Here is a 27,209-nt window from a genome sequence, read left to right on the forward strand (position 1 = left end):
CTACCCTTGGTAGCATCATCCAACATCTCCTCATACCAATCTCTGGCTTCCTGTTCCAACAACAAACCCATCAACCTTGCCTTACACTCACCTATATCTGTGTTAGAATTCACAGCATAAACTCAATCCTTCTCAACTACTAGACAATATTCTTCATTCTCAGACTTCTTAAACTGGATCACATCTCCCATACCTACCTTGAAGCTTGAGCCGAAATCCAAATGGGGCTTTAATCTTGACTTCAAGGACCCAAAAGCACTGATCCCTGGATCCCTCCTCAATAGGGGCACCAAATGCTGTGAGTAATTGGGAACTAGCCTCTAGTGCAAACACACTGGCAGATAACAAGAGGATAGAGTAGGCTAGAGCTCTCTCTACCCCCTTCAACCAACCACCAATGACACCACCTCTACATCCTCCTACGCTACAAATCTAGAACCTCACTTTTATGCTTAGAGAGCTGTCCCCCAACAAGAGGAGTCCACTACTCCACCTAAAAGATCTTGTCAAGAAAGATCAAGGCTACGGATGCTAGATGACTAACCAAAGTAGACCAACCATGAAACTGAATTTACACCTTGGCTAATCACTTGTGACTACCCATTATATAACTTTGTAGCTCTAGAGCGTCTCAATCCTACTTATTGACTGCAACCAACATTAGATCCTCTATTTTGATATTTCATATGACCTTCTAAGTTGAAACAATTCTATTTTTATGTGCCACTTGAGAGATATCTTGCTCCAGGATTTACTGCAGTCAGTCGTGGAATGTATAAACCTGCATCTTTGTCTTATTGATCCAAACAAAACCATGGATCATTGATATACATGACAAAATTTCACTATTAGGAGCATGAGATACACCAGACTGATCAAAGAGAACAAAAGTCTCAGTTCAGAAAGAGAGCATCTAATATGCTTGCAAGTGCATATACTACTGCATCTATAAGAGATGTCAGACAAAATGTCTCAAGCTCTAATAGACATAAAAGCTCTCATCGTCATGAGCTTAAAGAACACAAGCTGGATCAGACAATACAGAATAGGATCCCCCAGAGGGAATCGTAGGCAGATCAACTGTCATTGAATATACCATCAGAAGTATAATAATTGATCAGAGGTACAACTGAATTGAACTGATCCAAGAAGATGAAATTAGAGATAAAGATGCAAGATGGATTCTGCCACACACAAAAAACTCAACTCAATCATCCACCACACAAGTTTCAACTCCTGGTACACGCACCATACATCCATTTCTTAAGCATCCATATCTTTGCTCATCTGTTGACCATGCAGTCCATGCATGATGTTAAACTTCTCCTTTTTCTCTCTTAGCCTCGAGATTGGTGTTTCCTTACTGTAGCCTCTCTTTTTTCCTCTGCATGCAATTGATTTTTCTCTACCTGCCTTTTTGTTCACTGCAATCATATGCTATCTTATCTCATGCATGAAGTCTAAACCTCACTTATTCTCTTAACCCCTTGTTTAGTCCTTAGGTTGGCCATGTCCCTGACTCCCCTAGCATATTAGACACCTATTCCTAGCATCTCTTACATTTATGATGTGCCTCCTCGTCCTTCATGAGATGTATTTAGTACTTTGTATTTTAGCTTGAGGGTTTTTGTTGAGATGTTTCTTTGCATTGGAAGAAAAGGCAGTATGAGATATCAGTGGTCAATAGTATTGCTTGGAGGAGAGGCGGCTTGGATGTCAAAAGCTTTAGTCTTGAAAACACAGAATAGCTATATTTACAGAGTGATGAACAATGTTGTGGGGGAAAAAGTAATTTGTGCTTTGAAAATTTATGAATCTTTCCAAATCTATTGAGACCAAAAAGAGCTGCTAGATAGACCTTTTCTCGTGTGCTGTAGTCGATCCTTTCACATCATAGTATCTATTTATTTGATCAGGTGATACAGCTTCATGAAAAAGCCAACACTCTCATTGAGTACATATCTAGAAGAGGTGTCACCTTGCCAAAGGATTTCATTAAATTGCGAGTGGTATTTGTCAATGCTTTGGTCAGGTATGTGTCTTTACCTTCTCTTTTCCCTCCTCTTTTATTTTCATTTGTACGGAGATCTAGTGGCAACTCCTGGTGCCATTTTACATTGATTAGCAGGGTAGTATAAGGCGTAACCATTATCAACCATACGTGCAACTAAATGCTCTTCGTTTACCAGAAGCAACTAAAAGTTGATTTCCTATTTAAACATAGGCGCAATTAGATGCTCTTTGTTGTCTCTTATGGGTTTCTGAAGCTTTTCAAAGAGCTCCAATTTAGTTTATGGTTGGCGGGCTATTTTAGATTTAAAACCACGAGCCAATTATACCCTTTCATGTCAAGTGTTCTAAGACTAAGAACCAATTATGTTTCATCTCAAGTGTTCTTTTCACTTTAGGAACCTTTAAAATTGTATGTCCTTTTATCTTACTACTATGATGTGATAGAAGATGTAATTAGTATCTATTTTAGATCTAAAAGCAAGAGCCAATTATACCCTTTCATGTCAATTGTTCTAAGACTAAGAACCGATTATGTTTCATCTCAATTGTTCTTTTCACCTAAGGAACCTTGTAATAGTTGTATGTGCTTTTATCTCATACTGCGATGTAATAGAAGATGTAATTAGTATTGTTGTGGTCACCACCTTCCCTTACAACATGGAGTACTGAAGGACCTCACATGGCCACAAACACTTATCCTACAATACGAAGATGACAGGAAGAGAGTTCTCTTCTTCAAGAAGAAGCTCATCTTGTGGAGATTGGATGGCAGTCCCATTTGTTAAGCTAGAAATGTGCATTTCACATTAAACCTTAATTAGATCATTTAAACAGCCCCAAAACTTAAACTGTAATCCTGGAGAGTGTTTCTATGTCCCATAAGCAAAGTCCTAGAGTTTGGTTGGTTCCTCATCTATAAATATATGGTGTGCTCCGTCACACGGCATCTTGGTCATGCAGTTTGATCACCCCACTCAGTCTTCACCTTCTAGTGGCTGTCAGCTCCTTCATTGACTGCTGCCACCTCCCATCTACAGCAAAGTGCTCTCATCACTAGCTGTTGCCCAACTTTTTGCAGGTCCACACATGCTGCAATCTTCTTCAGATTGCGGATGTCAGCATCCAGCCTGCCTACTCGTCCAGCCAGCTCCTGGGTTTGGCTGTTTTCAGCTGCTGCCTGGCTGCTGGTTATCATTTCTATCTGGCTGATTGCTTCCTTGATTGTCTCCAGCACTTGACACCCTGCTCTCAGCTGCCACCTTGTTTTCCAGCCAAGTGGATAACTTCTCTTACAGATTTAATCAGTTGCCCAATTGTTAGGCTGCTTGTCATGAGGGCATGAAATTTTAATGCTTGCTTAGCATTTATTGAAAAGTTAATCAAATGTGCAAATGTGACTTGCACATGTGAGGTGCAAGTTAATTATTTCATAATGTGGGACGCAAGGCCCCAAGATATTAGTTGGTGCCAAAGGCAAAAGTGTGAAGATATGCTTAGGGTTTGCAGAGAGAGAACACAAAATGTATGAACATGTGTCATGGCTGAAACACTAACTCAGATAGTTACGCAATACATGCAAACCCTAAAACCAAAACACAAAAACACAAACACAAACAAAGAAGAAAAAGAACTGTGAAGTTATGAATCTATGTTGTAAATGAATGGGAGAATATACAAAATGCTCAAAGGTAGAGCTATTCAATAGTAGTTGGTGGCTCTCGTAGGAGTAGGCAAAGGGACATGTCAATGTGTGTTGTCCACTAGAGACGGATCTTGAGTGTAGTAACCACCAAATGAAGCAAAGGCTGATGAAGAAAAGTGTTGAAAACACAAAAACGACTTGCTATAGATGCAAATACAAATTAGGTTGATGTTGGAAATTGAAGGGCAGCAGGCTAAAAACTAGTCGGAGAAGAGGTTGATGAAGAAAAGTGCTGAAAACACAAAAAACGACCTTCTATAGATGCAAACGTAAATTAGGTCGATGCTAGAAATGGAAGGGCAACCGGCTGGAAACCAGAACAAAATAGTCTTTGGGACTAGAACTAGTAAACACAACAATGTAATCGCTTGAAGATGACGGCATCTAATCATCGGCAATAGTGGGAGAGTGGGCGACATTTGTAGACCACATAGCAACAATCATTGGGGCCCGGACAGCTTGTGGAAGAGGGCTGATCGTTGAAACCTACAAGACAAGGATATGTGTGAATGGTAGACAGCCTATCTATTTATAGATGCATAAGGATCCTTCCAAATTAGGGTTTTTCATGTGGGACATAGAAGCTCTCTAGAACCGCTCCTCGTTTAATGACACTTTTGTTAATTTACATGTTTTGGGGTCGTTTTAAAGAGCTAATTAGTATGAAATGAATTTTTAGTTCAACATCCCCTCTCTAGCCTAAAACTTGTACTAGAAAGGAACGGAATGAAAAGTTCAAGCCCATTTTCACCCCAAGGCGTCCCACCCCAAAGCAACCAAGGCATCAGACAAAGGGTGTATGTCGGTTGTCTAGTGGTCTACCAAGACTACAAAGGTGATGGTTATCTTACCAAGGGAGTCCAAGTGATCACCCTAGAAAGACCAAGGCATTGAACGAAGGGTGCTCATTGGCTACCTAGTGGCTACCAAGACGTGCGGAGGTGGAGAAACCACATTGAACTTTTTTTAAGGTGAGAATGGATATGGTTTGCAGCCTGTCAGGTAATTGTGCCTTGTGGGGAGAAGAAAAAGAGATGGTGAGATCCAACACATCCCAAAATAAACAAACTGATCCAACCACACGAGGGTGTTGATGACGAGGGAAAGAGTGATGAAGAATGGGGAGGTGGTGATAAGTTGGTGTAGAACCGCTAGTGGAGACAACTCAGGATTTGCCCAAGGGTGCTTTATGGAATGAGATGCATAGAGTAGTATGCTACATGATGAGAATGTACATGCTACACCCTTGTATAAAGATAATAATGATTATGCAATGCAAAGGGGAGGTACAACAGAAAGGGAGGCCGATGTCGAAGATAAGTGTTGAATCCTGTAGAATACCAAGAAAGGGTAAGAAGCTCCTCTCAACCCTGGATGTTAAGGTTGAAGGAGGAAGAGGAGCCTGATGTTGGTCTTTATGTGGTGTCGAGAACCATAAAGATAGATGAAAATGAGAATGAAGCACCCTGACTGGAAGAGCAAGGTAGAAGTCACCTTCATGATAGCATCAAGAGAGATGCTACATGATTCGCCTTGGGAGGGGAAGCCTGCATGTTGGTAGAAGAGCAAATCTTCTAGGAAGATGAAACCAAGAAAGGAAGGGTGCACATCCCATGTCTCCAACCTTGGAAGGACTGATGCAAACTTGCATGTTAGCCTTGCACTAAAATACAAAACCCTACAAAAGAGATCAGAATCTATAAAAGTAGGGTTAGTAGTGATATGCTTTAAAGCAAAACAAAATCGGAAAGTAAAGCTAAATGAAAGATGTGCAATGTGAGGGATGCATTGTAACCAAGATCAACTAAATTCAATTCAAAACTCACAGTGTGCTTCTCTTTATTTTGTTTACTCTTTTTTTTTTGGGTGAATAAGTGCATATTAATGTATGCAAATATTATTTTGTTCTCTCTCTCTCTCTCTCTCTCTCTCTCTAAGTCCACTTGTTGACAAAATTGGGGCTTCTGACGTACCTAGTGTCAGTGCTTGGAGAGTGGGGAAAGAGAACTCTAAGTCCAAGGCTCTAATTCTTTGCTTTGGAGACATAGAGAAAAAAAAGGCCTTCCTCTCCAAGAGGAGAGCCCTCAAGGGTGAGAAGATTTATTTGGATGAGGACCTTATCCCAACACAAATAGCGCATCGCAGAGAATACATGCCCAAGGTATTGGAGGCTTGCAAAGAGGGAAAGTGGGCTGTTTATAGGGATGGACGAGTCATCATCATTGACAAAAGGACTTCATGGCGGTACGAGGCCTATGAGACACTTCAGATGCCAATATGGAATTGTAATGGAGCCCTACACTTGGATGTTGGTTACTTTGAAGATAGCTTCCGAAACATAGATATAGCAATGCACACAGAAACACACCAATGTAAAGGCAGCCGACTACCAGACATGCGGGGATACAGGTGGGAAAGTGCATTTCATCTAGCAGGTAGAAAACCAGGAAGCACTAGGGGTTTTGGAGGTGTGGCCATACTATATCGGGAAGACCTCAAAGGGATAGTGCAAGTAATGAAAAGAGATGATAATGCATGATATTTATGGATTAGGATACATGCAGGAAGACCACGGGATATATTCATCGCAATATGCTACTTTCCTCCTGCAAATTCTACCTATGCCACACGAGATGGATTTTCCTTTGATGTACTTTATGAGGATATCATGAGATATGCTAGCATTGGGGACATATTATTAGTAGGAGATTTCAATGCACGCACCGGAGATAGACAGAGTGACTTTTATATGCATGATAATGCCATGTTCAAAGAGATAGACATAGATGAAATAGGCCTACGTAGGAGAGCCCAGGATAAAGAAGTGAGTACCTATGGAACACTCCTATTGACTTTGGGAAGTGCACATAGACTAGCCATCTTTAATGGTCTGCCACAATGGCCAGGATCTGACAATTTGACATGTTGGAATCACAAAGGAGGGGCAAGTACTGTGGACTACTTGATAGGCTCACCAGCATTGATACCAGACATCCAAAACTTTAAGATATCTAAGAGACCAATTGGCATAGCAGCAGATCATGCTATTTTGACATTCATGCTCTCTTGTGTACATATGAAACATGAAACGCCATGCCTCCCTAAACATCCCAAAATACTACTTTACAGAAGACACCTCACACATCTACAATGGTTCTTTGCAGACCAGTTTATATACATTGGACTTGAGTAGATTGTTGGAAGAATGTACAAGGGATTTAGCAGAGGCCATACATGGATCAGCCATGTATGCATTCCCACACACCTTGCCTCGATGTAGACCCACACAATCTACTGCTCCCCAAAATAGCTGGTATGACGATGAGTGTAGAGTCACACGAGCTCGCCTACAAAGGGAAGTGGAGCTAGGCACTCAGACACATTGTCAAGCAAAGGCGTTCTTCAAACGCCTTGTGCGGAAGAAGAAACGAGACTACTTAGCGAAAGCAGAAGCAGATGTTCCATGAAAGACAACCCCCCATACAGATTACATCACCAAATGCGTGGCTTGACTATGGGAGACAGCTGTATAACTTGCCAGGTTAGCCACCTATGCAGCCCCCAAAAGCTTGTAGGCCAACACAGTGGTCATTCTTCACATGGAAAATGGTTAGGGATGCAATTTATAGATTACAAAATGGGAGGGCACAAGATGAAGATGGACTAGTAGCAGAACATTTTTCACATGCTTGTGACATATTAGCACCCATATTAGCACATATGTTCAATAGAGCAGTATGTGAACGTTTCCCTATGAGTTGGTGAGATAATACTATAATCCCGCTATTTAAAAATGGTGATCCCCTGATTCCTAGCAACTACAGGATATCATATCGGTCATACTTTGGTCAAGATATATGGATCTATATTGGAGCATGAACTCAGTGAGTGGGCTGAAATGCAAGGCAAGAGAGCACAAGGACAGGCAGGTTCCAGACGAGGATATACCACGCTGGACCATATTCTCACACTTAGAGCCATTATTGAGGAGGGCCGAAACCGAGACAAGAGGATTTATTATTGCTTTGTAGACTTTCGCAAAGCTTTTGATACAGTGCCTCGTACACGCATCATCAGAGATTGCAGGACATTGGAGTACCAGAGGGTATATGATGGGGTGTCTATGCATTGTATGAGGCAATGATAGGTCATGTACGAGCACTTGGGGGGCTATCAAAGAGGATTGACAGTACCATAGGAGTGAAACAAGGATGTCCACTTTCACCCACATTGTTTGGTCTATACATAGATGAAGTGTCTGATTACATAGACCAAGGAGGAGGAGCTGGAGCCAGCCTGGCAGGGGTGCTGATACCGATATTACTTTATACAGATGATATTGTTCTCATTTTAGATTCACTGGAGGGATTGCAGTGCCATCTAGATGCTTTGCACATCTTCTGTAGAGATAAAGACCTCATAGTGAACCTTGGGAAGACCAAAACCATGGTTTTCAATACTTTAGCAGCATGGGTGACTAGATCTATCTACCAATTCACACTTGGGGGAGACATACTGGAGCATGTGAGGGAAGATGTCTATTTGGGAGTCACCTTCTGTGGCCCACGGTTTTCGTTGAGAGGGGCATCAGAGGCACGTCTGGCATGTGGATATGCAGCACTAGGGGCACTCGAGAGTCAATGTGCTCACATACAGTTCCAGGAGCCCCGCACCAAACTCTGGTTGTTTGACGACCTAGTCACACCTACATTACTATATGGAGCATAAGTATGGGGTTGCAGCTTGTACCACAGGCGTCTTAGCCCACTCATTGATCAGACTGGAATAGAGAGGGATTATTATGATGGTTGGGATAGCGTGGAAAGGCCATTGATCATGATGATAGCATGCATGATTAGGAGTAAGCCCTCCACCCCATATCCCATTGTCAGTGCAGAGCTAGGGGCAACACCTATAGTTACGGAGACACTCTTCAGGGCAGTGACCTTTTGGCATAGACTATGGAAACTTCCACGCCATAGATACTCTAGATTGGCACTAACCTCATCTAGACAACTAGCAGCTGGAGGCAAGAACTGTCGGTTTTCACAGATGACTATTTGGATGAGCCTACATGGTTTGGATACTTCCACCTTTGGATTATAGCCTTGATTGCCCTACACTTTCTCTCAGCCGATCAGAGTTGAACCAGGTGATCAGAGCTGATATCTTGAGGATTGAGACAGCAACAAGGACATGGATCCATCCACCACTCCCTCTAGGATCGAGGATGGAGTTCTACAGGAGTCATTTCTTGTGTCTCTCTGATGATGGTTTCACTATTCGGCCAACATATATGGACACCCATCTCTCCCATAGCGTACGGGTTGCTATCGGACAGATTTGCACCTCCTCACATAGGCTTCAAATGGAGACAGGCAGATGGAAAAATACCCTAGCAGAGGATAGGACTTGCCAGCTATGTGGTCGAGAGCCTGAGACGGAGGAGCACTACATATGCAGATGCACAGTATACTATGACATACAAGGATGGTACCACTGCCTCTTCCGTGATGGATTTGGACCCCTTCGTCGCGTCATGGAGTACGAGGATCAGAGATGCCTAGGTCTTTTCCTCCTGGAGCTTGAGAGGCGTCGAATTGCCCTACTGCGAGACAGGAGGCCAGCTCACCCAAAGGGACACACACAGAGAGCAGTGACAAACTTCTTCTACAGAGCTGACCCTACTGACACTACCAACCTAGCAGAGACAGAGCCACCCCGCCAGACACCTTACAGGCCACACTGTGGTGTCACATTGGATAGAGCCACTTCCCTTCGTCGAGCACGACGACCCTGTCTACTAGGACCACGTCCGAGGAGGCCACTCCAGAATCGGATTAGAGCCATTATCACGAGACACCGCAGACTCACCACTAGGCATATCAGTGAAGCAGCTAGGGACTGCATCATAGCTGAGATCATGGGCAGATCTTGAGATCAGCTACAGCCCATAGTCCCCACCACACTTTTGTACATGGTTCTATCAAATCTGGTTCTTTTTTCCTTTCCTTTTCTTTCCTATCGATGGAATAACACTATACATGGTTCAACCCTAGTATAGTCCCATCATATAGTTATTTTCAGTATTGTTTCATAGGCCACCCACTTATTTGTAATGTTATCTTTACCTTACTAATGAGATGACATTAGACATGGATGTACTCTGGATTTTGTCTTATAGGCCACATTGGCCTTATGTAGATGTTGATATATCTTTCTTTCTTTCTTTCTCTCTCTCTCTCTCTCTCTCTCTCTCTCTCTCTCTCTCTCTTCCCCCACATAATGGATAGTTATATTATATTGAATCAGAAATACAAAAGTTATGGCAAAGGAGCAGAAGAAATTGTTGTATGCCAAGAAAGCAAGTCTTCCCCTAGGGAGGATGTTAGCATGCTGAATGAGATCTAACTACCAACGCAGAAGACCCTTGAACCTAACTATGTGTCCCTGAATAATAGAGGCTGAATTAAAAAATAAACGTTTTCTAGATGACCTAGCTATGCCAACAATCCCCAAATATGACCTAGCTGCACAAGTGTGGAAAATTTTACCTAAGCAAAGACCTAGTCAAAGGGATACAAAGATGGCCCAACTACAACTCTCCAAATATCAAACAAGAAAGACCAGTTTTTTTGCCATGGGGCAAGAAATAAATCTGTGACGAGAGGACTCTACTTTGGTATTGCAAAAGAGACAATTGTCGTTCAAGATTTGGCGCTTGGAAAGAGCTAAGGCAAGGGGAAGTCCACCAATCACATTGGAATGGACTCTTACTGAGTGAGCCTTCCATCATAGTCATTCTCCATGAGGCCTTAGTTATATGTAGGCCCCAAACAACATTGACTTTTGTGACCAGCCAATGGTGATCTTTGATCATGAGATGATACACTTGATTAGTCGAAGCTTTTTCAAGATTGAGGTTCCCCACAAGGTGCCAATTCTGCCAAGGAAAATCAATATCAAGCGCAGGAAAGGGTTGCCCATGCTACAACACCATTAGAATTTGGCCCCATAAGTGACAATGTCCTCGAGGGATGTGAAAGAGCCTCCTACCTATGTAGAAAGACATCAACACATTGCAGCTTGCCAAGATGGGATCAACAATAGAAGTTAAACCAAGACATGCCATGCGATTATATTTGGATCAGTCCTCATGTTTCCCATCCTAAGAGATTAGCCTTGACACCCTAATATTTCCATCTAGAAGAGTTAGTAGCCAAATGATCCTCCGTTGGGTGCCATTGAACTTTCTATAGAATTGGCTTCCATGAACATACCAATTGCATGTGCATGGCTCAAAGGCTGATCAAAAGCCAGCATGGCTTAGAGGTACTAGGCACATTACTAGAGGCCAAAATACATGGGCATAGTTTTTGGAATCAACTTAGAGGTCATGTTGTAAGTGGTTACAATCCCCTTTGAAATATAGCTCCTAATAGAATCATAAAAGGAAAGTACAAATCTTTTTGGATAAAAATCCATCCAAGTAGAGTATCCCACACAGTGAATGGACGTGTTTGAAAAGGTCATAACACATGCATTGGCATGGTTAGTGTCTAATTCCAAAACATTTTATTTATTTATTTATGATCTAACTCAAAATGCATATCGATAGGGTTCAATATTGTCAAGAGAGATCATTTTTTCATATTTTAGCTCTTGGGCCACCTTGAAAGTTGTAGTATGAGTTGGATCCTCGTCTTCTAGATGGAGAACTTGATGCCCGAGAATTTCTTTGCCTTGCTCTTGTATCACATAGCTTGTACAATTGTCCGCTGCATCCTCAGTGTCAAATCTTTCATTGTTTATGCACTGGTCACCATGCCAAGAGCTGGGAATATTGTGAGAGTTGAGAGAATGCACAGAGATCGAAGCTTAGCTGAGAGGACAATTGACAATGAAGAGAGTGTGTGAGAGTGAAGACAAATTATCAAACACTGTAATGTGCAAGTACAAAGTACAACCCTTAAACCTTAGGGTTGTTGAAGTGTGTTGACACTCGAAAGGTGTAAAGCACGATAAGTGCCCAAACTATGTAACATATGCACATAAAATAAAAGAGAATACATCTAGGGGAAAAAACCTCTTGTAGGGAGAGTAAAAAGCAATGTCCTACCAAGGATCACTGACACTCCTCTGTGAGCGTAGGCATAAGTCAAACCCAACAAATCCCCCTGAAGTGAAGAGTGATCAATATATAAGGATCATCCACCAAAGGAGATCAAATTTAAAGCATTGCGGAATGCTTCAAATTTTTCGTGAGAAAGAGCTTTGGTGAAGATGTCTGCCACATTACTTGTGATAGGACAATAGACAAGGCTGATATCTCTTGCATGTAGCCTCTCTCTGACAAAGTGATAATGGATCTCTATGTAATCTGTGCATGCATGAAACACTAGGTTCCGTGCCACTGCAATGGCACACTGACTGTTAGCAAACAAGGGAGTAGACTCCGTGATAGATACATCTAAATCGGCCAACGAATGTCTTAGGCATACACATTCAACTGTGGTAGTAAAAGCCGCCTTGTATTCAGCTTCACATGACGATGTGGGAACAGTGGATTGTTTCTTGCTAAGCCAAGAGATGCAAGATGAGCCAAGAAAGAAACAACTACCACTAGTAGAGTGACATGAATCGAAATCACCAGCCCAATTTGAATCATTGTAAGCATGTAGTTGCAATGATCCTCCCTCGGCATAAAGCAATCAAAGAGTCCTAGTACCCTGCAAGTAACAAAAAACATGCTTGAAAGGAAATGGGCAGCAGCCCTTCAAATACATCATTGGCAACCTAATATGTATCAAAACCAGCAAGGGATAATTCTGATTTTTCATAAAAAAAGCCACATCCCTATTAGCAAATACATTCTTAGAGACAGGACCATATAATCTTTGCTACCCTTCAAACACATCATTGGCAGCCTGATATGTATCAAAACCAACAAGGGATAATTCTGATTTTTCATAAAAAAACCACATCCCTATTGAGAAATACCTTCTTAGAGACAGGATCATATAATCTGTATCCTTTGCTCTCACTATTGTATCCCACAAAAATGCATTTAACAGTCTTATTGTCCGATTTCTTTCTTAGTACCTTGGGAATGTGAGCATACTCAAGACACCCAAAAGTAAAAGAATGTCCAATAGAAGGTTTCCTGCTGTTCCAAGCCTCAAAAGGTGTGACATTCTTTAATGCCTTGATAGGGCACCTGTTCAAAACATGGCAAATACACATAACTGCTTTCATCTAAAAACTATGTGGCAAACTATTTGTTTTCAGCATACATCTAGCCATCTCCATGAGCGACCGATTCTTCCTCTTTGCAACCCCATTCTATTGTGGAGTATAAGTTGTAGTGTACTGATGGGCAATGCCTTTCTGCTTCAAAAAATTATTCAGCATAGAAGACATGTATTCTCCCCCTTGGTCTGAGTGTGAAAGGTGAGAAGGATCGAAGCTTGCACGCGAGAGCAAGAGCAAGAAAGAGAGAGACAAGAAATGGGAACTCCAACAGTCACAATGTGTGACCGGGCCTTCCTTTATTCAAACTGTCACTAAAAGAATAAAGAATAAAGTGACGTGACGGGCGCCCGCCACCTGCAGTGTGCAGTGGCGGGTACTGTCAGTGTAGTAATACACGAGGCGGCACGGCGGAGGCGCATTTACTCCCAACAACCTCCCACTTAAAGGCGAATCTGCCCTAGTGAGAGAGAAAAGAAAAAGAAAAGACAGTACAAATGTACATAGGTACAAGGGATGAGGAAAGGCGACATCTCATCCAACGCCCATCAACCTCCTGAGGAAGGCAAAGCGCTCAGTAGTGAGGCTCTTCGTGAGCAGATCTGCAGGATTCTCGTCAGTGGAGATCTTGACAAGGTCAACAGACCTGTCCTCCACGACACCACGTATGTAGTGATACCTCACCTCAATGTGTTTCGTCTTCGCATGGAAGACCGGATTCTTAGCCAACTGAATGGCACTCATAGAATCCGAATGCAGTGTAGGTGTAGCATCAATCCCAAGGTCAGCAACTAGACGGCCTAACCATATGGCCTCCTTGCAAGCCTCAGTGGCTGCAACATACTCGGCCTCAGTGGTAGACAAAGCCGTACACTTCTGAACCCTGGACATCCAAGAGACATCCCCTCCAGCATAGGTGAATACATAGCCAGAAGTGGACTTCCTACTATCTGCATGTCCTGCATAATCCGAGTCAGTGTATCCCACGACCCCTGTATCCTGGCTGCCATAGCAAATACACATATCTGCTGTGCCCTTCAGGTACCTCATGATACCCTTCACGGCATCCCAATGTCTGCTGCCAGGTGTAGCCATATAGCGTGCCACAACACCAACTGCATGCGCAATATCTGGACGAGTGGCTATCATGGCATACATCAAACTGCCCACGGCTGAAGCATAAGGGATCTTGGCCATCTCAGCCCTCTGCTCATCTGTCTGCGGACAATCGACCTGTGATACCTTCACATAAGAAGGTAATGGACAGCCAATAGGCTTTACGTTCTGCATGCGGAAGCGCTCAAGGACTTTATGAATGTACTCCCGCTGTGAGAGATACAAAAGTCCCTGATGCCTATCGCGCTTAATGCGCATCCCAAGTATATGTGAGGCCTGTCCCAAATCCTTCATCTCAAAGCTCTTCTTCAGCTGAGATTTAAGAGCATCTAGCTCATCATGAGCTTTCCCTACTATCAGCATATCATCAACATAGAGTACCAAGATAAGCAAACTGCCATCACGGGCTTTCTTCTGTAAAGACACGGATCCATAGCACTCCTGCTGTAGCCCTGTGACTGCATAAAGGCATCAAACTTATGATACCATTCTCTAGGTGCCTGCTTCAAGCCATACAAGCTCTTCTTCAACTTGCACACTAGGTGCTCCCTGCCAGGTTCTGCAAAGCCCTTAGGCTGATCCATATAGATCTCATCATGCAAGTCCCCATGTAGAAAAGCCGTCTTGACATCCATCTGATATAGATCTAAGTCAAGCTGTGCAACCAAAGCCAAGACTAAGCGCAGGGTGGTCATCTTAACCACAGGAGAGAAGACCTCATCAAAGTCCACACCATGTTCCTGCTTAAAACCCTTTGCTACCAATCTAGCCTTGTATGCCGGCTTGGGGTGTCCAGGGGTACTTTTCAGCTTGTACACCCACTTGCATGGCAAAGCCTTCTTGCCCTTAGGCAAGGCAACTAAATCCCAAGTCTCATTCTTATGCAGGGAGTCTATCTCAGACTGCATAGCCTTCTCCCAGGAGTGACTGTCACCCCTGCGCATAGCCTCATCATAAGTGAAAGGCTCTCCTGCATCTGTAACCAAAACATAATGCATAGAGGGCTGAAATCTATCAGGTGGACGTCTGTCTCTAGCAGACCGTCTCATCGCAGGCTCTGCTGCCTGTCTAACTGCCTGTCCAACACCCTGGCCCTGTGGAGGAACTGCTGCAGGCTGTACTACTGGCTGTGCTGGAGCTCTAGGCTCCTCCTGAAAGATCACTCTGCGGATCTCAACCACCTTCTCAGGCTGCATGTGCATCTTGTCTTCATGGAAGACGACATCATGGCTGCGTACTACTTTCCGCGCCTGCGGATCCCATAGGCGATAGCCCATCTCTCCTGACTCACCATAGCCAAGGAATATGCATTTAATGCTCTTTGGATCCAATTTACTCCTCTTGTCCTTGGGCACATGGCAGAATGCCTCACATCCAAAGACACGGAGATGCGCATAAGAGGGTGGCTTACCAGCCCAAACTTTCTCTGCAACCTGGAAATCCAATCCACTGGAAGGCGATCGGTTTATGACATGCACTGCCGTACTAACTGCCTCAGCTCAAAAACTCTGTGGAAGGCCTGCATGGCTAAGCATAGAGCGGACACGCTCCTGAATAGTCCTGTTCATGCGCTCAGCCAAACCATTCTGGGCGGGGGTGTAAGGGGTGGTCAACTGACGCTTAATACCCCTGTCATCACAAAATTGCTCAAAAGCACGTGAGACATATTCTTCCCCATTGTCAGTCCTAAGGCATTTCAGCCTATACCCAGTCTGGTTCTCAACAAGAGCAAGCCAACGCTGAAAGACTGCCAAGACATCGGACTTTTGCTTTATGGGATAAGCCCGCACTTTCCTAGAAAAATCATCAATGAAGATAACAAAGTACTTCGCGCCACCCATAGACATGCAAGGCATAGGCCCACAAACATCGGAATGCACCAATGCTAAGGGCTCACTCATGCGTGGCCTATCCGATTTCTTATGCGTAGACCTATTCTGCTTACCATAAAGACAATGATCACACGAGTCAAAACGTGCATAGTCCAAAGGCGGAAGATACTGCAAACCAGATAACATTTTCATTCCCTTCAAAGACATATGCCCCAAACGGGCATGCCAAAGTGATACATGTGGGATAGAGCCCACTGCCAAAACATGGTCTACAGAAGACCCAGATACAACAAGAGGATAGAGGCTGCCAGCCTTGGTGCCTCTAGCAAGCACAAGTCTGCCTTTGGTGATCTTCCAGGCAGAATCCCCAAAACAGACATGAAACCCTGCATCATCCAACTGTCCTGCAGACATAAGACTGCGCGTAAGCGCAGGTACATGACGTACATTCCTGAGCAAAAAAGAATTGCCGGTGGAAAACTGCAACTGAATATCTCCACAGCTCACAATATCAAGAGACTTGTCATCTCCAAGTCTGACTGATCCAGATACAGTACGGTAAGAGTGAAACCACTCACGGTAAGGCGTCACATGGAAGGACGCACCTGAATCCAATAACCAGCACTGTGCATACATACTAGGTGTCTCAGTCAAGTGTGAAGCATTAGAAGAACTAGCTGCAAGTATAAACTCATCACCACCATCGGACTCCTCAGTCTGCGTGACATTAATTTCCTCAATCTTGACGCTGGACTTCGCAGGTACTATGTTGCGATCAGAGGACTTCTCCTGCACTTTATCTTTCCCCTTATCCTTGCGCTTCTCATTGCGCAACTCATGACACTGTGGTCTAATATGGCCCTTTTTCCCACAATGATGACAAGTGACATTTGCATTGCGCCCACGCTACTTACGACGCGACTTGCCACTACGAGATTTAGACCGACCCTTTTGCGAGTCATGGCCTCGGCCATTACCACGGTCATACCTGTCATTCCTTCCTCTAACTGTCAAAGCATGACTACCACGAGAGGCATCCAAGTTTTTGCGATTCACCTCTTCCTGAAGAAGAGCACTCTCAACATCTGCCAATTTTAGAGTAGCACTAGAGGCACAAAGAGCAGTACGGAAAACATCCCATGACTCATTCAGAGTCCCAAGCAAGAAAAGAGGAGTTACTTCCTCTCCAAAGGTGATATCCTGCGAAGTCAGGTTCTTCAGTATAGCATGGAACTGGCTTAAGTGAGCAGACATAGTTGCATTATCCTTCATGCGCAGATCCATAAGCTGCTTCAACCAGTACATCTGACTTGCCGGACTTTTCTTATCATAAAGATTCTTGATCTTATTCCATAGATCCCATGCACTCTGTGCTTCCTCAAATACATTATAATGTACCTGTTCAGTGAGAGACAATACAATGGTGGACTTGCATAGCTCATCAAGTTCAAGCCAGTCGTCAATGTCCATAGTTTCAGGCTGCTCCCCACTCAACCGAAGTGGCTTAATTTGAGATTTCTGCACCAAGACCTGCCAAATTTGACTCTTCCAGTAAGAGTAGTTGGTACCATCCAACTTTGTAATGTTAAAGATGGCACTATCATGCGAAGATGACGCCATTATGCAGGCTGGAAATGCCCAAACAGTCCAAAACTGCTTGCTTTTATACTGCAGAAACTGCCCAAAAATGACCAAAACGGGGTCCAAAGGGTGAGCAAAGTGTGCCAAAAGTTGCTGCCCACTTAGTACTAGGTGCGGTACACCAAATCAGGATATTTCAGCATGAAAAGTACACCTCAGTCCACCAATAACTGCTTGCTGTAATAAATTGCAGGTATGCAGTCTAGAGAGCAAACTGTCCCAAAATAGGATCCAATGTCAAGCAAACAATGCTAGGTCCAAAGCCGGCATGAAACAGACATAAGCAAGGCCAATGACAATGAAAAGAACATGAGCTCAACACCGAAGCATGTCAAAATAACATCTGCCAATGAAAGGCACACCCCCAGACACTCTAGGCAAAGTGTTCCTGTAACTGCTAAAACCTGACACAAATAGGTGTCTGCTCAAAGAGAAAGATCCAAATATGAGACTCAGCTCATAAGCATCTTGTGAACCAAGAGTACATCAATGCATATCCATAAAGATCGGAGTATGATCCCAAAGTCTCAATGCGTATGTAGCTGCTCAAGACATAAACTGCTCCAAATACATGTAAGTGCTCCAATAGCATGCAACTGTCAAAGGTCAAGCAAGCATGTAAAATGCTCCCACTGGCACAAAAGGCGTACAAAGCAAGCTCAGAAGCTCAAACAACCCAAGAGAAAGCACCAGTGATAAGTGACCATGTCAATGCATCAAGCGCATCCAAGAGAGCATGACATACATGAAGCACCGGTCGTATTAACCATGAAGCAATACATAAGCCCAAATAAGCTCTCGGTCAACTCAATGACATCCAAATAGCAACCAAGATCAGTGATCAAGTAAGCCGGGAATGCTCAAATACATCCAAATCCAAGCTCCAAATGTCGGTATGGCATACACGAACCAAATAGTATATGTCACGAACCAAAGCATGTAATGCAAAAGCCTAACTGTCAAGCAGAGACATGAGGCATAGGCGGTCCACGAGCATGCCAAGTCGGTCCAAATGCCAGTGAAGACGGAGCTAATGCGAAGCTCAAAAGCATCCCATAATCTCATACATATGCTCCAAGTCGTCCCCAAATGCCAGAGACATCATGCCAAAGCTCAAAGCATACATCCGGTATCGGTAGGTAAGTGCCAAAGCATGTAAAGTACCTTCAGCCCACTGTCATTCCAGCATGTATTTACTGTTCTAAACAGTAGATTTCAGCCCCAAATTCAAGCCAAAATCATGGTCAAACCAAATGCATACATCCCCAATACATCCGGGTAGGAAGTAGACCGCATACGGGCATCAAATAAGGTAACCGGAGTAGAGTATAAGCATCAAATGCCAATGCCAAGTGTGGCTGCCCTGTTTCCAGCACTGTATAACAGTGAATAACAGTCCCAAATTAGCCAATATTTTAGGCCAAAATCATGGCATAATCATGTGCATACATTCCCAAGGCACTAGGCATCATGTAGACCGCATACGGGCATCAAATAGCACAACCGGAATGGAGTATAAGCAACAAATGCTAATGCCAATGGTGCTGCCCTGTTTTCAGCCTGTTATGACAGTTTATGACAGTCCCAAATCTGAAGAGATCAGCCCCGAATGATCAAGACCAATGCCCAAAGCTTGAATGACATCAAATATGAAGTCTATAGCCCTCTTGATCAAGGTAGAGAGCAAGAAGCAATGGCCAAGTGTGGAGCTAAAGTAGATGAGTGCTCACAGCCTGGAAAAAAATGATGCAATCTGCCCTGTTGGTGCTGAACTTGCTGCTGCTCCACATGGGTTGAAAAGGGGGTAATGGGGGGCTCAAGAAGGGCCTATCAAAGGCCTATGACAACCCTCTTTGAGCCTTGATAGGTGTAAGGCACAATATGAGGAGAATAAGCTTCAAGGGTTTGAAGCCATGGCTGCCCTTACTGTTTACAACCTGTTTCAAACTAAGAATATACTCAAATGCCTGCAAATGCTGAAGCAATACCTCAAGGGCAAGGCCCTGATGAAGCTCAAGAAGGCCGGGATGGAGCTCGGGAAGCCGGGGAGAGTCGGGAGCTCGAGAGGTCGGCTATGGCTGCCGGGATGGAGACCCAATGCGTGAAGCGAGTCGATGCGAAGGTTGGGAAGCACCGAGTCGAGCTCGAGCAAGAGAATGCCAAGCTCTGATACCAGTTGAAAGGTGAGAAGGATCGAAGCTTGCACGCGAGCTATGGCGGGAGAGCAAGAGCAAGAAAGAGAGAGACAAGAAATGGGAACTCCAACAGTCACAATGTGTGACCGGGCCTTCCTTTATTCAAACTGTCACTAAAAGAATAAAGAATAAAGTGACGTGACGGGCGCCCGCCACCTGCAGTGTGCAGTGGCGGGTACTGTCAGTGTAGTAATACACGGGGCGGCACGGCGGAGGCGCCTTTACCCCCTACAGAGTGGAGAGTCTTAATAGTGTAGCTAGATCAATTTTTAGCAAGTGCTACAAAAGCCAAAAAGACATCACACACTTCTAACTTTTTCACCAATGAATAGACCCAACAAAAATGAGTAAAGTCATCAATGAAGGTGACAAAATAGTAATAGCCACCCAATGACTTTGTCTATATAGGGCCACATACATTTGAATGCACAATCTGTAATCTAGCAATTACTCTAAAAGCAACATCACAAGGAAATGAAAAATGATACATTTTTTCCAAAATGCATCCCTCACATATATGCTCAGGAGGTTTCTCTAAGAGAGGTAAGTCATCAAGCACCTATGTACGCTACATAAGCATCAAGCTGCCATAGTTTGCATGCCTCATGCGAGCATGCCATAACTCTACCTGTGACATAGCAAGAGTGAGAGTAGACGCTAGATAGACCGACTCGACTGATCAATTGAATAAGCATCTAACTCATATAACCCTTGATATAAAGTGCCAGTCAAAACCAAAGTCATGTGTTCTTTATCTCTGACTATATATTTGTCATCATCAAAGATGACTTGCAAACCACACTTTGCCAAAGAAGAAATAGACAACAAATTCTTCTTTATGCCTAGCACAAATAGTGCATCCTACAAACGGAGAATAGAGCCATCAATGGCTGTCAACACAATCTCCCCAATACCTCTAATAGGGTATGATGCATTGTTGGTACACTATACAAACTTGTCAATAAGAGCTACAACAATGGAGAAAAACAAGTCCCTGCGGGATGTAATATTCCTAGAAGCACCACTGTCAAAGAACCATGTGCTCGCATTCTCAGTAGAGCTAAATGCTCTATCAGCCCAAGAAGAGTCATAACTGCATGTATAAAAACAATCGTCACAGTCTGCAACAAAAGACGCGGACTCTGTAGTAGTATAAGTGTATCAGAAACAGACATCCTTGACTCCTCCTCCTCCTCCTCCTTGGTTATGTGTTTCCTCCATTTTGTGATGTAGTGTCTTGGCTTCTTGCAATAGTGGCACTTGTCCTTCTTGGCTTGCATGCCCCCTTGTTTCTTGCGGCTCTGTGAAGTACTTGAAGTCCCAAAGCTTTGCAAAGTATTTTTAGCTTGGCTGCCCTTGCCCTTTTGCCTTGCCATAAAAGCTTGCTCAGAGGCTATAACATCCACCCTGCTGTTCTTTCTTCTTTGCTCTTCCTCTAAGAGCAAACTAACCAACTAAAGGAAAGTAAGTGGCTGTGGGGATATCCTCATAGTGAGATTCAAGACCGTATGAAAGGCCAAATACAAGGGCGGAAATGAATTCAAAGTAAGAGAGATGTACGTTCTGAATTTTATTGAGATGATCTTGCATAGAATCACCTTCATCCATCTTCACAGTTTCAAGCTCTTTCTTCAAGAAAGAGATGCATGTCTCATTTGTTTGAACAAACATTTGCTCTAGGGTCAGCCATGCTTCTCGTGGAGGAGCTGCAGACCGAATGTGGAGGATGATAGACTGCTGAATTGCTAATGCAATCAGTGAGAATGCTTAAGCATCCCGTGTGTCCTAAGCCTTTTGTGCTATTGATCTTTGGGGAAGTGGCAGGAGCCACAACTCCAAGCCGAACTTCTTCACTGCCGCCGACATCATCCCAAAGATTCTTTGCAATCAGCACATTTTTCATCATAAAAGACCATAGAGAATAGTTATTGCCATCCAATCTATCCTCCTTGGCCACATGTGTGAATACATCACCTCCCGGATTGGCCATGGTAAATGTCACTGATCAAGGAGCACAAGAGCAATACTTCAAGCTGGACTAACCTGGAAATGTGAGAATTTCCAGAAAATACAGCAAACACCTTGCTGTAATTAGCAAATCTAATTACACTCTTTCAAAAACTGTCTGATGTACACGCTGTCCAAGGTACAAACAATGCTCAGCAGCACAGAAATTGCAAAAGACCCTAAATTTCTTGTCCCAAAATGCACAAATTCAGTCTATTACAGATTGCCACTGATGTACGCTGACATCAAAGGCCCGAAATTTCTGATTCAAAATTCACAAAATCTCTGCGATTAATGTGTCCCAGTCACTTGCAAGAACAGAGATACGTTGCTCCTTCCATCAGATCAAACCTGAATTAAAAAATTGACAAAATATTTCTCTTTTACCTCTTTAAATTGAGCAGTGGTGGGCAGTTCAGTGGTGGCTGAGTTGGAGGCGGCCTCCCAGGGCCAGGCGCTGGTGGGCAGTTCTGTGGTGGGCAGTTCAGTGGTAGCTGAGCTGGAGGCGGGCTCCCAGGGCCAGGCACTGTGGTGGCAATCGCACAGGCAGCTAGCGGGCATCGGCTCAGGTGGTGGACGCTGGCGGCATGCTGCTGGAAGGAGCGCAGGGAGCAGGTCGACATGTGCTGGGGTGGGCAGGGAGCTGGAATGCAGATCAGGGCTGGTGGGTGCTTGTGGTTGGCATGAAGTCTATCCTCCTCGTCCATTTTTGACTTAAGAGTTAATAAACATTGGTCTCACAAAAAAATGTGTTTGTGTTTCTTTTCATGAGATGGATGAGCAATGGTATTTACTCTTTTCTCCATGGTATTTGCTCTTTTCTCAATGCTTTTGATATGTGTCATACTTGCATTGAAGATAATACCTCTTGTAATTAATATAATTTATTTGCCTCATTTTGTGAAAGCTTTAAATTAAAAAAGTGTATATTTGTGTGTATTGTAGGAGGATAAGGATGGCCACAATTGCTATCTTTAAACTTATCTATGTGAAAAAACAAACATTCTTGATTTTAAAAATAAAATTTGCAGACCTCAACAAGAGATTTTGTTGCTACCAGAAGTGGTGTCATATGATGCATGGGAAGACATTTTGAAAAAAGCATCAATGTCCAATATTTTCGGGATAGAAACTTACAATATGATAGGCTCTACTAGCAAAAGCTATTTCCATCCTATCTACCCACAACTCCCTTTCATTCTCAACACTGCTCCAACTTGGGACAGGTTAGTTTCAGTGCCAATTGAGTTGGATCTTGTTTTTGTTTTTTGAGCAATGTGCAGAGGAATAAAAACTTTGTGTATGAGTGCTTAACTAAAAGAAAGTATAATTGTTGAACTTCAATTGTCACAAGCTATGGTGCTCCCTTGCAACTTGGAATCATAGTAGTCTTATAGAAGAATTTACTCCTCACTTTTTGGTGATATTTGAGAGAAGCCAAAATACTTTGAGAGTGTTGGAGAATCTAACTAAACAAGTTGATGCTGCAATATTTGCTTAGCAAAGCAAAATGATATATGCAATAACTTTTTCATTGTGACATACTGAAAAACTATTTTGGTATATACATTAACTCATAAATAAAACCATACATGTTTGTGAAAATCATTCCTGAAGAGGCTTTAAAAGTTTGTTATCTACCAGCAGTTTGCTTTAGGTCTTTTAATAAGCAATCTACTCATATGGCATTTTTATATTAGTTAATTTTGTGAGATGATCTTGAGCTGTATCCATTTGTCATAGACTAGAAAAAGGCACCAATAGATCACTGGCTTGACTTGTCTTACTCTTTGAGGTATTCACATGCTATAGAGATAGTCCCACATCTCATTTGGAATTTCCCCACCACTAGTATGTTGTTGGCTCTTTGCAATTGCATGTCAGATTTCCTCCACAGACATTTGGCAAACACTACTGGTTATCGGGCAGATTCCCATCCTGACTATCAAAATACCCAATTGTTTCTAGATTTATCGCTCGGGAAAATGCCTTTTACTGCCCCCTTCAATGCCGCTTCACAACTTCTTAATTAGTGAGATTTTGGGCTTATTGACCATTTTGGCAGAAAAGAGCCATCCGTTCATGGAAAAACTTTGGTATAATTCCCACAACTACTCTAGATGCTTAGTGGCAGCAATTCTTATATGATAGATTGGTGATATATGTGTTTTCTATATCAGGAAAAACATTTTCATGAAGTTGATTTTGCTTGCATATCAATAATGTTTTCAACCAAAAACAAAAATTTGTGCGCATGCATGCGTGCATGTGTGTATGTGTGTTTCCAGAATCCAACGCACAAGTATATAGCAAGACCATATGGTAAAAATGTTTTCAACCAAAAACAAAACATGTGTCACGCATGCATGTGTGTGTGTGTATGTGTGTTTCCAGAATTCAAGGCACAAGTATATAGCAAGACCATATGGTAAAAATGCCAGTGGCAATGACATAAATTAATCAATTCTACAAGCAGCCTCTTGGGCTAAAGGATTCTACAGCTTTCATTAGAATAGTATTGATCCAAACTTAGTAAACTAATTTATAGGGAACGGCATCAATTGTTACCTGCACTGAACAGGGAGAATATTAGTAACGACCAAAGATTCTATCCTACATTGCAGGTGTCTTAGACAGTGCCCAGTTTTGCTATCCAAGTCACCCAAAATGAACAAGGTTACCTTGTTTGTATCCATGATACTATTCAGCAGGATATTACCCAGAGTCTTGAGCAAATGGAGAAGAGTAGGGCATACATTTAAGTGCGTTCAGCTCAATTGCTTAAAAAGGTTGAGCTGTGTGGCCAATAGGGCAGCAGGGTTTTAGCCCTTTATCAAGAAAAAAAGGATAGAAATGGTGTCAAGAGGCTTATTAATTTAAACTTAAACACTTACAAGATAAGAAAATGGAGAGGGGGTTTGTTCAGTGAGATAGACCAGACCAGATGCACTATTGAGCTCTGCTTGCTAGTTTGCAGTATTGCCCTAAAAGGGCATGTTCAAATTAGCAGAGTCTTTACCTTGTGATCTGTTACATATGTGAGGTAGTCTCACTTCAGTAATATAACATCAACTTTCAAGCTAATGGACCTCAGCTTGGGTGATTCCATAAGTCTGGAATACCTGTCATTGCATCCTGGTTGAGTATCAAGACAGGGTATAATTATAGGCTGATCGTATATTTTAACCAGAAAATACAAAGGGGAGTGTATGCTGATTATTATAGCAGATTTCTTACCATAAAAATTACATCAGTTTTTCAGGGAGGATCAACTACATTCATATGCTAGATCATCTCCATATTTTTAAAAAATATTAAAACAGCTGACTATTATGTATCAGATTACACTACTTGTACCAAGGTAATGATGTTTCAACTTAAATCATGACATCCTAGAATTAACAAATTTATCATGCTCACAAAAGTCCATATAATTCATCACAACCAGAGTTTTGTCATGAAGTATAGATTACCATGGAAAGGGAAATTAACATATTTAATTTGCATAAAATGAAAGGAGACAGTATCTTGGTCGCATATAGGCTGCTGTTGTTCCCCTATCAAAATATCTTAAAACATAGATTACCACATCTACAGCAGGAAAAATTCAATTTGTATCAGAGAAAAGCAAGCCAAGTTTAGGACCAAGCCAGAGAATGGTCTAGAGAGCTTGGAACAATACCAAACGATAAATACATTTCTAAAAGTTGAAAGAAATGAACTGAGAAACTGCAGAAAATCTGAGAGAATGAAGCCATCCAGCTGAATTTTTTAGCTCTTCCCACATTTGACCTTGTGGAGGATCCTACTTTGTTCCAACGTTGCCCGTCCAGGAAGGAACACCAAGTCATTAAGAAGGCAAGACGAAATTAACTTGTTCTTGGCTCATGTATCTTCATTAGCATGCTCATCAGGAATGAGAATTGGAGCAAGAACAGGAACAAGAACCAAAGGAAGAGGTGGTGGCAAAGGTTGGGTGATTGGAGCAAGAGCTAAGGCCCATAGATAATGTTGCTGGGGTCGATTCAGAGTAGGTAAGTGCTGGGAATGACGGATAATCGAAGTGATAGGCATTCACATGTGCACTTGAGCCTGTTGCCGCTTCAACTGTGTTAATCACTCCATAGTCTGTGTAAACTTGGACTACAACACATGATTTTGCCAATCTAGGTGTAGTTTTGTTGTAGACAAGCTAGCTCTGGTTGAGGCTCTCAAATTCTAGCTTAGCAGTCAAATATAAATCATGAATTTCTTGGTTAAGAAAATTTACCCCTTCTTGCAATGTTGAATTGGATGTCCCCAATGCTGTAGCGTGCTCTCGGTAAAGCTGAAGTGTAGTGTCGGAAGTACTACTACTTGGGGCATCCATGTAAATGCCTTGCATTTGGAGGGCGGTTGGCAAAGGTTTTTCATCACTGTCCAAAATGACTGTCTCCATGAGCATTCGCTTCCTAAATCGCTTTTCACCAGGCTTAGTAGGAAGATGAGGTATGGCTTGAGAAGGGACAACATCAATAACACCATCAACAATCCAAACAGATCCAAAAGGGCCAAGGCTGCAGGACAAGAAGCAAGAGTGACATATACCTGTGCTCTGGGAACCTAGCAGCACCATGGTTTTTTGAAGCCTCCAAATGAGTATTAGAGTCAACATCTTGATCTTGAAACATGGCTTGTTTGGCAAGTGTCCTGCATGGTTGGTTTGAACTTTTCAATCCTGCCATAGTCTCCACATTCTACACGAGTGAATCTCAGAGAACATGCAAATTAGCCAAGCTGAGAGGGATGGCATCCTTGTGTGGGGATTGCAAGGTATGCAATGGATTTCTCAAGGCACTCTTCCATCCTACAGCCTGCCATCTGCTGTTGCACTTTTTGTGGAAGTATAGTTTGTGTTGCCAACACCTTGGCTACCTGTTGCCTTTTGGAAAAGACTAGGGCTTTTGTAGCTGCCTGCCACTGCTCCATGTCTACAGTGCAAGCTTGGAGTTGGTCATTTTGCAACTGCAAGTGCCAAGGAGCTGGCCTTACTAGATAGTGCTGAGGTGTCACCTAGGGATGATCAACTCCTTAGAATTTGCCAATTGGACATGGATCACTGTTGTTCTGGACCATTGTGGGCCACCGAGGACGTGCATTTGGGTCTCCAGGAGTAACCATAGCAAGGTCAGGGCAAAGTTTTTTGTGGGCATGACTTTCTTGCTTCAGATTTTTCAAACAAGACTTAAAGTTTGTTTGCCCAAGGAAGTATGGGTAGCAACAAGCTAGGGTCTAGGAGTTGAGGTAGATGCAGTTGCAGTTGGAGCATCGGGCTCAACTTGAACTAATGGCTCAGAATTAGATGGGAACTGAAATCAGATCAGTGTGAAGGAGGCAATATCAAAGGGAACATGCTTCTGAACAGGGAGAAAAGTCATTGTACATATGGGAGTCAGAGCAATAGGGCATGGAACT

General features: G+C 42.9%; 1 protein-coding gene across 2 annotated transcripts in view; it reads left to right on the top strand.

The window, feature by feature from the left end:
• Positions 1 to 27,209, top strand: part of LOC148014908 (plasma protein) — an 88,885-nt gene that overhangs the window by 53,763 nt on the left and 7,913 nt on the right. For both annotated transcript variants that reach the window (XM_087665731.1, XM_087665730.1), the window contains 2 exons: positions 1,917 to 2,032; positions 22,787 to 22,981. In XM_087665731.1, coding sequence (XP_087521857.1) covers positions 1,917 to 2,032; positions 22,787 to 22,981 — 311 coding nt within the window. The remainder of the gene's footprint in view (positions 1 to 1,916; positions 2,033 to 22,786; positions 22,982 to 27,209) is intronic.

This window comes from Lygodium microphyllum, chromosome 24 (assembly GCF_053477565.2).
Source record: "Lygodium microphyllum isolate KBCC chromosome 24, Lygodium_microphyllum_v1.1.10, whole genome shotgun sequence".
In the NCBI taxonomy this organism is placed as follows: Eukaryota; Viridiplantae; Streptophyta; class Polypodiopsida; order Schizaeales; family Lygodiaceae; genus Lygodium; species Lygodium microphyllum.